This window comes from Heterodontus francisci, chromosome 35 (assembly GCF_036365525.1).
Source record: "Heterodontus francisci isolate sHetFra1 chromosome 35, sHetFra1.hap1, whole genome shotgun sequence".
Taxonomy (NCBI): Eukaryota; Metazoa; Chordata; class Chondrichthyes; order Heterodontiformes; family Heterodontidae; genus Heterodontus; species Heterodontus francisci.
In genome coordinates this window covers 50,329,081-50,341,665 of record NC_090405.1, presented here as the reverse complement: position 1 = coordinate 50,341,665, position 12,585 = coordinate 50,329,081, and the positions used below count along the sequence as shown (strand labels likewise).

General features: G+C 43.6%; 1 protein-coding gene across 1 annotated transcript in view; it reads left to right on the top strand.

Annotated features, from left to right (window-relative positions):
• Nucleotides 1-12,585, top strand: part of igf1ra (insulin-like growth factor 1a receptor) — a 235,637-nt gene that overhangs the window by 209,806 nt on the left and 13,246 nt on the right. The window contains exons 16-19 of the mRNA XM_068015541.1: nt 999-1,109; nt 5,528-5,687; nt 6,326-6,455; nt 11,012-11,146. Coding sequence (XP_067871642.1) covers nt 999-1,109; nt 5,528-5,687; nt 6,326-6,455; nt 11,012-11,146 — 536 coding nt within the window. The remainder of the gene's footprint in view (nt 1-998; nt 1,110-5,527; nt 5,688-6,325; nt 6,456-11,011; nt 11,147-12,585) is intronic.

Here is a 12,585-nt window from a genome sequence, read left to right as displayed (position 1 = left end):
TAAATGACTTCGATGAAGGGACCGAAGGTATGGTTGCTAAATTTGCTGATGACACAAAGCTAGGTAGGAAAGTAACTTGTGAAGAGGACATAAGGGAGCTCCAAAGGGATACAGACAGGTTAAGTGACTGGGCAAAGACCTGGCAAATGGAATATAATGTTGGAAAGTGTGACATTGTCCACTTTGGCAGGAAGAATAAAAAAGAAGCATATTATCTAAATGGTGAGAGATTGCAGAGCTCTGAGATGCAGAGGGATCTGGGTGTCCGAGTGCATGAATCACCAAAGGTTAGTATGCAGGTACAGCATGTAATTAGGAAAGCTAATAGAATGTTACCGTTTATCGCGAGGGGGAATTGTAGACAAAAGTAGAGAGGTTATGCTTCAGCTATACAGGGCATTGGTGAGATCACATCTGGAGTACTGTGTACAGTACTGGTCTCCTTATATAAGGAAGGATGTAAATGCGTTGGAGGCAGTATAGAGAAGGTTTACTAGACTAATACCTGGAATGGGTGGGTTGTCTTACGAGGAAAGATTAGACAGGCTAGGCTTGTATCCGCTGGAGTTTAGAAGAGTAAGAGGCGACTTGACTAAAACAAATAAGATTCTGAGGGGTCTTGACAGGGTGGGTGTGGAAAGGATGTTTCCCCTTGTGGGAGAATCTAGAACTAGGGGTCACTGTTTAAAAATAATGGGTCGCCCATTTAAGACAAGAGATGAGGAGAAATTTTTTCCCTCAATGGGTCGTGAGTCTTTGGAATTCTCTTCTTCAAAAGGCGGTGGAAGCAGAGTCTTTGAATATTTTTAAGGCAGAAGTAGATAGATTCTTGATAAGCAAGGGGGTGGAACGTTATCGGGGGTAGGTGGAAATGTGGAGTAATCAGTTCAGCCGTGAACTTAGTGAATGGCGGAGCAGGGTCGAGTGGCTTACTCCTGCTCCTAATTCTTATGTTTGTAAGAGCCTGCCTCAGCTAATTGGTTCTCTTGGTATCTCAGGTACGACTGCTCGGTGTGGTATCCCAAGGGCAGCCAACTTTGGTTATCATGGAATTGATGACACGTGGGGACCTGAAGAGCTATCTGCGGTCACTGCGGCCGGATGCAGAGGTGAGTGATGCTTGCAGAACCACAAACTGGTATCTCATGCGTTATCGAGCGGAGTCTTTCAGTTGCTTTACTGATATGAATAGCATAATTACCCAGAAATGTGAGCATTCATGAATGTGATGGTAGACATCATCCAACATCAGACCTTGAAGACAAATTCCAGAATTTAATTAAAGGAGCCACCACTGAAATAAATCCAATTTTGGCACCATTAATTTTCAAGAGTTCTTTGTAAGATGTTCCGTCTTCCTTCCCTCCTATATAAGAGTTCTATATACAAATGCACAGAGTGTAAGGAATAAGCTAGATGAGCTGCAAGCGCAAATTCAAATAGAAGATTATGACGTGGTGGCCATTGCGGAGACGTGGCTGCAGGATGGTCAGGACTGGGAACTAAATATACCTGGTTATAAAGTTTACAGGAGGGACAGGGAAAATGGCAGAGGGGGTGGAGTAGCCTTACTGATTAGAAATATCACATCATTGGTGAGGGAGGATATAATGAGGGAAAAGCATCCAGTGGAGACCTTATGGGTGGAATTAAGGAACAGAAAAGGAATTAAAACTGTAATAGGTGTTGTATATAGACTCCCTGATAGCAGTTCTGAGGTGTTAGATTGTATACATGCACAAATTAGGCAAGTGTGTAACAAAGGCAGAGTAGTATTAATGGGGGATTTTAACTTACACATAGATTGGGAGAGGCAGACTAGCACCTGTCAGAAAGGTAGTGAATTTCTGGAATGTGTCTGGGATAGTTTCCTACAGCAATATGTCCTAGATGTAACAAAGGGACAGGCAATATTAGATTTAGTTATGAGTAATGAACCAAATTTAATTAGTAGCCTAACTGTGCGTGAACATTTATCAAATAGTGATCACAACATGATCAAATTCAAGGTAGCGTTTGAAAGTGAAAAGCACGAATCAGCTACTAGAATTTTAGACTTGAGTAAGGCTGACTTTACCGGGATGAGACTGAGACTGTCCACAGTAAACTGGATAGATCTGTTAATGGATCGAACAACTGAAGAACAGTGGAGAATATTTAAAGAAACATTTAACGAAATACAGAGCGAGTATATACCAGAGAGGAAAAAGCTTCACCTCACAGAAAAAACAGCCATGGGCAACTAAAGAGATTAGGGATAGCATAAAACAAAAGGGCTTACAAAAATGTAAAACGAAGCACAGATCCAGCCGAATGGGATCAACACAAAGACCAGCAAAGGATCACAAAGCAGCTTATAAGAGCTACTAAAAGAGATTATGAAAAGAAACTTGCAAGGAACATCAAAATAAATAAGAAGACATTTTAAAATTACATAAAAGGGAAAGCAGGTGGTCAAGAGCAATGTAGGCCCACTAAAAGCTGAAAACGGAGATATTGTCATTGATAATGGGGAAATGGCAGACATGTTGAACAATTACTTTGCCTCAGTATTTACAGCTGAAAAGGAGGATAACTTGCCGGAAGTCCCAAAAAAATTAATAGGGGACAGGGACTTAATACAATTAACGTAAGTAAAACATCAGTAACAAGGAAATTAATGGAACTAAAGAGTGAGAAATCCCCAGGACCTGACGGTTTCCATCCGAGGGTATTAAAGGAAGTAGGCGAGCACATTGTAGATGCCCTAACTGTAGTCTTTCAGAGTTCCCTAGATTCAGGAGTGGTCCCTCTGGATTGGAAAGTTGCACATGTCACTCTAAATTTTAAGAAGGGTGAATGGGGGAACCAAGGAAATTACAGACCAGTTAGCCTGACATCTGTGGTGGGCAAGTTGCTGGAGTCTATAATCAAGGAAAGGGTGACTGAACACCTAGAAAAATTTCAGTTAATCAGGGACAGCCAGCATGGATTCATGACGGGAAGGTCATGCCTGACAAATCTCATTGAAATTTTTGAAGAGGTGACTAAGGTAGTGGACAGGGGAATGTCTATGGGTGTTATTTATATAGACTTCCAGAAGGCATTTGATAAAGTCTCTCATAAGAGACTGTTAACTAAGGTAGAAGCCCATGGAGTTGAGGGCAGATTATTGACATGGTTAGGAAGTTGGTTGAGTGGTAGGCGACAGAGAGTGGGGATAGTGGGTAAGTACTCCGATTGGCAGGATGTGACTAGTGGTGTCCCGCAGGGATGTGTTGGGGCTTCAATTATTCACATTATTCATTAACGACTTGGATGATGGCATGGTAAGTCATATATCCAAATTTGCTAATACAAAGTTAGGCAGCATTGTAGACAGTCTAGACGATAGCATAAAATTGCAAAGAGATATTGACAGACTAGGTGAGTGGGCAAAACTTGGCAGATGGATTTCAATGCGGTCAAGTGTGAGATTATCCATTTTGGACCAAAAAAGGATAGAGCAGGGTACTTTCTAAATGGGAAGAGGTTAAGTGCAGTGGATGTCCAAAGAGACTTGGGGGTTCAGGTGCATAGATCTTTAAAATGCCACAAGCAAGTGCAGAAAATAATCAAAAAGGCTAATGGAATGCTAGCCTTTATATCTAGAGGATTGAAGTATAAAGACACAGAGGTTATGCTGCAGCTCTACAAAACCCTGGTTAGACCCCACTTGGAGTACTGTGAGCAGTTCTGGGCACCACACCTTAGGATATATTGGCCTTGGAGGGAGTACAATGTAGATTTACAAGAATGATACCTGGACTACAGGGGTTAAGTTACGAGGAGAGATTACACAAATTAGGCCTGTTTTCGCTAGAATTTAGAAGGTTAAGGGGTGATCTGATCAAAGTCTTCAAGATATTAACAGGAAAAGACAGGCTAGATAAAGATAAACTATTTCCACTGGTTGGAGATTCTAAAACTAGGGGGCATAGTCTAAAAATTAGGACCAGACCGTTCAGGAGAGATGTTAGGAAGCACTTCTTCACGCAAAGGGTGGTAGAGGTTTGGAACTCTCTCCCACAAACAGCAGTTGAAGCTAGAACAGTTGTTAATTTTAGATCTGAGATAGATGGATTTTTGTTAAGCAAAGATATTAAGGGATATGGGCCAAAGGCAGGTATATGGAGTTAGGCCGCGGATCAGCCATGATCTCATTGAATGGCGGGACAGGCTTGAGGGGCTGAATGGCCTACTCTAGTTCCTATCTTCCTATTTTCCTGTATTTCTTTAATTATTTAAGTTTATTCTTGTGGTGATGGGATAGGAAGTTGCTGTGTTTTGATCTAGCAGCAGTGAAGGAATGGTGATGTATGTCCCAATTCTGGGAAAGGTGTGATTTGGAGGGAAACCTGGAGATTCCCATGCACCTTCAGCCCTTAAATAAAAACAGAAAATGCTGGACATACTCAGCAGGTCTGGCAGCATCTGTGGCAAGAGAAACAGTTAACGGTTCAGGTCAATGACCTTTCAGCTGATGAGAGGTCATCAATCTGAAGTGTAAATTCTGATTTTCTCTCTCCACAGATGCTGCCAGACCTGCTGAGTGTTTCCAGCATTTTCTGTTTTTATTTCAGATTTCCGGCATCTGCAGTATTTTGTTTTAGCACCTGCTGCCATTGTCCTCCTTAGGTGGTGGAGGTTGCATGTTTGGGTGGTGTCTAAATGGCTTCAACAATCAACTGTGTTTCTGGAGGGAGTTAGAATTGAAGAATAAGCAGTGGATGGATGGTTGGGATTGATGCATAAAATAGGAACCAGATTGACTGGAATAATGGTTTGTTCCTCAACTTTCTAATTCTCATTCAGGGTGATGAGCAGGTGCCCCATCTCCAGGCCTCTGGCAGTGCTACTACAAAGCAGTCAGTACAAGAGAACTGCATAAGCTAATTCATCCTTTCCTCTCCACTTCAATGTGAATATACATTCCCCCTCTGCAATTTCCCCAGCAGTCTGAGTTAGGAAAGTGTTCTCAGTTGCCCTGCAGGGTGGAATCATGTGCTAATACACAATTTTAAAGGCAATAAATTCTGCCTTTGCCCCAGCCTCCTCAGTTGAATCTTGTTTTCCAACATGGATCAGACCTCTTTACTAAAATGACAATGTAGCTGAGAGTGATCACAAGATGGATGCTGGTGATTTTCATATTCTCTTGAGAGCAGGGCTGCAGCACACTGTTGGGACAGTGTAGAGAGAGCTTTACTCTGAATGTCATTGTGCAGTACTGGACCTTGCTGACAACACTAGTGGATGATGTATTTTGACTCTCCTGGGTTGATCTTGCTGAGTAGAACTTCACTGGGGGATTGGGAGGAGAATCAAAGAAACATGGAACAACGTTAACAACCTCTCTAATTCAACAACCCAAGCTGCCCAATTCTGGCTGGAGGAAGACCCACTGTAGCTCAGTGTACAGGAGCGGGGGAAAATCAAGTTTGAGCTTAAATGGATAGATTTAATGTCGAGTACTGGATGCTCAGTTATGCTGTGGATCTCCCAACAGAATAACCCAGGCCAGCCACCACCCACCCTGAAGAAGATGACACAGATGGCAGGCGAGATTGCTGATGGCATGTCTTACCTCAACGCTAATAAGTTTGTTCACCGAGATTTAGCAGCTCGAAACTGTATGGTGGCAGAGGATTATACTGTAAAGATTGGAGGTGGGTTTTCCTGGCTGTGGTTATTGTAGCAGCTGTAAATCACATGCACCCTATCTTTAGTCAAGCCAATGTCGACCTTGAGTAAAAAGATTTAAAGTTTGTCTGTACATATTGTAGTGCAATACTCTCTGGTGTCAGTCATGGCTTAGTTGGCAGCATCCTTGCCTGAGTCAAAAGATTGTGGGTTCAAGTCCCACCCCAAGGATTTGAACACATAATCCAGGCTGACACTCCCATTGCAGTACTTGGAGCGCTGCACTGGAGGAAGACAGGATGCTGTCTTTTGGACGAGGTCATACCTGCCTCTCTCAGGTGGACCTTGGGCAAGGTCCGAATCAGACTCAGCTGTTTACTCACCTCGCAGTCATAGGCTACTAATACTGGCTGGCTACACCAGACACATGAGGAATAGGCACTTGCACAAGGTGCCTGTCGCATTGACCCAGTCAGAATCAGCATCTTGAAGAGTGTGTGTTTATTTCAAACTGTCACTATTTGACAGTCCCTTGAACTTCCTAAATTATCTGAAATACTTTGAGATACTTTGAAATACTTTTCAAAGTGTTTGCCTTTCTGGGCTCCATTTGGTACAAGTGTAAAGCAAAGACCATTACAAAATATCTGACCTTCTCCCACAGATTTTGGGATGACACGAGACATATACGAGACGGATTATTACCGTAAAGGAGGGAAGGGGCTGCTCCCTGTCCGTTGGATGTCGCCAGAATCACTGAAAGATGGTGTGTTCACCACACACTCCGATGTCTGGTATGGCTGTCTTTTTATTTTCTCATAACCTTCAGCTCTGAACCTCCTACCTCTTCTCAAACCAAGGCTGTCATTGCCACCTAGTTAAAAATGCCAAAGCTATTCAGTGGCACAGAAGCATTCATTTTAAACACGCACATTGTAAGCATTAAACATTGCAATCCCTTTTTTGAAAATTAAGCCTTTTATTTATGACAGCTGTATATTGCTCTGTGCATAAGTCCCATGATGTTTTGAATGGATTCTACAAATGCTATTCCCTGATTTTATTTAATTTTGTGTGATGAATTTTCAATGTACAGATTTCAGCTAGAACTCTTCTTTGTTTGCAATTCATCCATCATACCTCACAGCCAGAAATTCCAGATCTTGACAACAGAAAGCAGATGTCTCCTCCAGATGATAAGTCAGATTGGGATTTCGATTGCCACTTTTCTTGTTTTGAAGCTCATAGCAAAGTTTATTTTACTTTATATAAAAAAGACTTGCATTTATATAGCACCCTACATGACTACCAGATGTCCCAAAGTGCTTTACAGCCAATGAAATACTTTTGTAGTGTAGTCACTCTTGTAGGAAACACAACAGCCAATTTGCACACAGCAAGCTCTTTCAAACAACAGTGTTGTAATGACCACATAATCTGTGATGTTAATTGAGGGATAAATGTTAGCCTGAACACCGGGGTTAACTCCCCTGCTCGTCATCAGAATAGTGCCATAGGATCTTCTATGTCCACCTGAGAGGGCAGACTGGGCCTCGGTTTAACGTCCCATTTGAAAGATGGCAACACTGATAGTGCAGCAGTCCCTCAATACTGCATTACAGTGTCAGCCTAGATTTTTGTGCTCAAGTCATGGAATGGGACCTGAACCTTCTGACTCAGAGGGGAAAATGCTACAGAGCCAGGGTTGACACTATTCATGGGCGCACATGCATGCTACAGTAAGGCTGGGAGGAGATTGTTGGGAGTGGCACGGTGGTCACATAGAAATGCGCCAGTTGCTGGTGGGGAATCTCAAGCTGAGGCATGGCTCTGGTTTAATGACAAAGTGTCCTTTACCCTGCACAATTTCTTTGTTTCTGTGACCTCCCAGAGGTGTGAATATTCCCTTGATTAATCACTGGGATTATCTGCAGATGCCCTGCATGGTGATGGGTTGAGTTGTGTGCTTTTTGGTTGGTGAGAGAGGTTCCATTTCTCTGTTACAAAGCTAACTGTAAAGCTTAATTCTCCAAGTACTTGGAAGAGTCCTGTTTGTAACGGAAACAGCATTTTATTTTAAACAATGTTGAGAAGAACTAGCTAGTAAATAGAAGCTCCCTTAAAGATGGTTAAGTGGGTGAAACCCAGTGTATTGCTCTATAAACCATACAAACTCAAAAGGTCTCTTGTGGAGCAGGCTCCAGGAGCTGTATGGCATATTCCTATTCCTGTTTCTTATCTGTGTCCCAACGTCAAATGAGGCTTCTACTGGACGAGCTGATCTTAATTGTGGAAGCAGTCTGGGTATGGCAGTTAGGGATGGAAGAAATCATCCAGGGTTCCTGCTCTTGCTTGGCCTTCAGTGACCCCTGCCGAAAAGCAGGCATGAGTGGAGGTTGAGTGAAGACATGACTACGCCCCTCCGCTCACAATCAATGACACTTGGTGTCTGGCCTCTTGATTTAGGTACCAGAGGGCTGCCTTTACCATGGGACCATAGCACAGTGAGATCCTGGAGCTTGAGACAGTAGTGTAGCAATTATGGTACTATGCTAATGACCCAGAGATCATGAGTTTTCATCCAAAGATGGCAAGTTTGACCATGAAAGCTGCCAGACTGTCACGACCCTACTGGCTTACTAATATCTGACTGGCCAGTCTGGGGTATATGTGACTCCAGTCCTACTCTGTTGTTGATCAGCAATGCTCCTATTGCCTTAGCAAGCACTCAAGTTATAAACGAAGGGGAGGCGGTGGCTTAGTGGTAATGTCACTGGACTAGAAAACCAGATGCCGAGGCTAATGTTCTGGGGACAAGGGCAATTGATGGTGAAATTTCAATTTATTTGAATTAATAAATCTGGAATTTAAAAAAGCTTGTCTAATGGCAACCATGAAACCATTGTTGATTGTTGTACAAAACCCATTAGGTTCACTAATGTCCTTTAGGGAAAGAAATCTGCTATTTTTACCTGGTCTGCACCTTACCCGAACTGGACCAGCCACATAAATACTTTGGCTACAAGAGCTGGTCAGAGGCTGGGAATTCTGTGGTGAGTAACTCACCCCCTGACTCCCCAGTGCCTGTCCACCATATACAAGGCACAAGCCAGGAGTGTGATGGAATACTCTCCACTTGCCTGAATGGGTGCAGCTCCAACAACACTCAAGAAGCTCAACACCATCCTTTCTGATGAAAGGTCACTGACCTGAAACGTTAACTCTGCTTCTCCCTCCACAGATGCTGCCAGACCTGCTGAGTTTTTCCAGCATTTTCTGTTTTTATATCATAGCAGCCCACTTGATTGGCATCCCATCCACCACCTTCAACATTCACTCCCTTCACCACCGACGCACATTGGCAACAGTGTGTACCATCTACAAGATGGACTGCAGCCACTTACCAAGACTCCTTCGACAGCACCTTCCAGACCCACGACCTCTGCCACCTAGAAGGACAAGGGTAGCAGATGCATGGGAACAACACCACCTGCAAATTCCCCTCCAAGCCACACACCATCCTGATGTGGAACTATATCGCCGTTCCTTCACTGTCGCTGGGTCAAAATCCTGCAACTCCCTTCCTTATACCCCTGTTAGTGTACCTACAAGGACTGCAGCGGTTCAAGAAGGCAGCTCACCACCACCTCCTCAAGGGCAGTTAAGGATGGGCAGTAAATGCTGGCCCACATCCCGTGAACAAATACAAAAAACAAGGGAACAACCCACCTGTACCTTCTCAGAGTATCTCGGGATCAGCAATAAACCAACCCCAAGAATGATTCCTTTTGGAAAAAGAAAAGGAACTTTGATTACTTATCTTCAGAAAAGGATAGTCACTGCATGTAACTAGGTCATAGATTTTCCAACCCAACCCAGCAAAGTGGAATGAAATCTGAGTCCATCCCTCCAGCCTCTACCCCACCCCTAATAATGGCTGCAGTAATTTAAACAAGCAATTGCCGGAACATCAAACATCTGCTCGCAGCGGGATGTGGTCAGGTGACTCTGGCTGGGAGGGGACAGCAGATTTTAAACCTGCTGCTCAGCAGCAGGGGCTGACCTTCATCCGAAACAGATTTGTGCTGTGGCATTAGATCCTGTGCTACATTTTCTGACATCTAATTAGCAGCAGTTCCTGGAAGTTTCAAATGAAGAAATAATTTATCCTTTTTATTACCTGGAACACCAGCCTTTTTAAATGTTTGAAAAAATTCAAATAACCTTGTTAAAATCTGCTTTGTGAGCCTTTCTTTCAGATGCTTTGTTGCCCGGTGGGGATTTTAACCAGTCCGTGTACAAAGATTTTTTTCCTACTTAAAATTATAACGATGCCAAAAGTTCACCCAAATTTCCATCTCCTGAAGGCATTGGCTCATTGCTGGGATACAGTTCCACCAGAACCTACAGCTCTCAAATACCTCATCGCGATTGTTCATGCATGAACCAAAATAACATCAACAAGCTATTTAACCAGGGAGGGCATCGCAGCTAAGCCCAGTCCAGCCGTCCTCTGCCATCCACACTCATGACACACTGTCCTTCAGAAGCCCTTTGTCTGGGCAGCAAGGCTGGTGTGGGGGTGAAGCAATGAGGAGGAGCTCTTCCTCCTGGGCTGTCCATTGAACCCCCCCCCCCCACCTCTTACCCCCACCCTCACCCGAAAGCTGGAAATTGTGTATGTGGCTGCATATTGCTGGGTATATTAGGCTTGGATACAATGCCAAAGCCAAAGGGTCACTTGATGCTGAATGCTCACCTTGGTGAGGTCATCAGTGCCCATAAGCAAGATCCAGCATAGTAATAGCATGTGATCTCCTTTTTAGTATTTCTGCTGAGCATCTGGTATATTTGAGTTTTGCACAAAAAACTGATTAATGTATTTTCTGTTTTTAAACAAGCTCGATCTATTATTACAGCAGTAAGGTCTGGGTATAATTTAAATTGGTTGAATTTTGAAATGAACAGCAACTTGGGTTTATGTAGTGCCTTTAACATATTGAAAGTTCCCAAGGCGTTTAACAGGAGCAATTATCAAATATTTGACACCAAGCCACAGGAGGGGATGTTATGGCAGGTAACAGGTAGGGTTTAGGGAGGGAATTCCAGAGCTTAGGGCTCAGACAGCTGAAGGCACAGCCACCAATGGTAGGACAATGAAAATCGGGAATGCGTAAAAGACCAGACTTGGTAGCACGCAAAGATTTCGGGCTGGAGGAGGTTACAGAGAAAACGGGTGGGGGGAGGAAAAAGGCTATGAAGGGATTTGAAAATGAGGATGAGAATTTTAAAATCAAGGCATTGAAGGACATGGAATGAATGGATATTTATTTGTTCCTTCCCATTGCAGGTCGTTTGGTGTTGTTCTCTGGGAGATAGCCACTCTGGCTGAGCAGCCATACCAGGGCATGTCCAATGAGCAGGTTCTACGTTTTGTGATGGAGGGCGGCTTGCTGGAGAGACCAGAATCCTGCGCCGACAGCCTGTAAGTTACAAACCAACATAAATCGGGGCTGAGGTGGAGCTTTATAGAACTGGCTGCCATGAGGATTGAGTTACTAAGGCCCATTTACAGGAGACACTAGAATACAAAGGTTTCACTCACTGCAGTTAATCTTTCTCTTTCCTCTAATTTTCTCCCTTGCGTGCTTTCTCATTCTTTGTATCTCTTGTTTTTAATCTATCTGTCTCACTCTTCTAGTGCTCAGTTGTAACAGAGAACCATCTCAGCAGTTTACATTGTGACGCAAATCAGTAAATGGGTAACTGTAGCAGGATATTTATACTAGAATCCCACTGCTCAACATTTCCATATGCTAGATAACTTGTAGTTGGAAAATATTGGAATTTAATTTGGTAATGTTGGCAGTCTGACAGAAAGCAGCAAATCAAATTCCTGACTGTAAAAATGGTGAGTGTATCAGCAATTACCATCACTTTTACAACTGGCAATTAATCTGCAGCCATTCTAAAATTAAATTGCCATATCATCAAATATTTAATTCCAGATTTCAATGAAGCAGGCGCACTTTCATAATGGCATTTCATTTTCACTCTCTCTCTCTCTCTCTCTCTCTCTCTCTCTCTCCCCTACCTGCCGATCTCCAATTGTCTCTCTCCCTTTCCTGAAGTTGATGACTTTTGGAATTGTGCAGTGTTTCAACACTGAAAGTGGCCATTTGGCCCATCAAGTCTGTGCCAGTGTTTGCTTTCAAATGAGCAGGCAATTCTAAATCTGCCATCCCTGCTAACATGTACTGGACCACAGTTACACAGATGCCGATCAGTTGATCTGTAGTAACTCCCACAGGTGATGACTGTCAGCAGGTTATTTAGCTGCAAAGGTGAGGTCCAATCCAATCCTCATCCAACCTCTTAGCTCAGACCAGAGAGGACCTTTGTGACCCACTTATTCTTACAGTGCTGGGTGAGCCAGCCCCTTTGACTCTTTGCAACTGGGAATCCCACTGTTATTAGTAGTGCAAGTGACTACTCATTCTAACACTTGTGGGGAGTCTGAATGACTTTACTCATTGGGGGGCCGGTGGGGGGAGAGGGTCAGCTGGGGTGAAAGGAGAAGAAAGATGTTGGTCAGCTCGAGCTTTCCTTTAAAAGTCATTTCCTGGTCAAAAGGAGGGCAGGTGTCAAATAACAGGCCACATGTTGTGCTGGCTCGTGTTGGGTGTAAACTGTCCACTTGACATGTGATTTGCAGTCTTGCATACCTTCCCTTAATGAGCCTGCTGAGGGTTCCTGTTGACATTAGCCTCAAGTAGTGTGGAGATTGATTTCAGACCAGTGGGAATGGCAGGGAGCACATAGAGGTTACAGCAGAGGACTTTGTGTTGGCTGAGTTTCAGGTATGAGGAGAATTGCTTTTTCTAATTCAGTTTCCCCTGCCCTGCTCCCCCCACCCCACCTGAA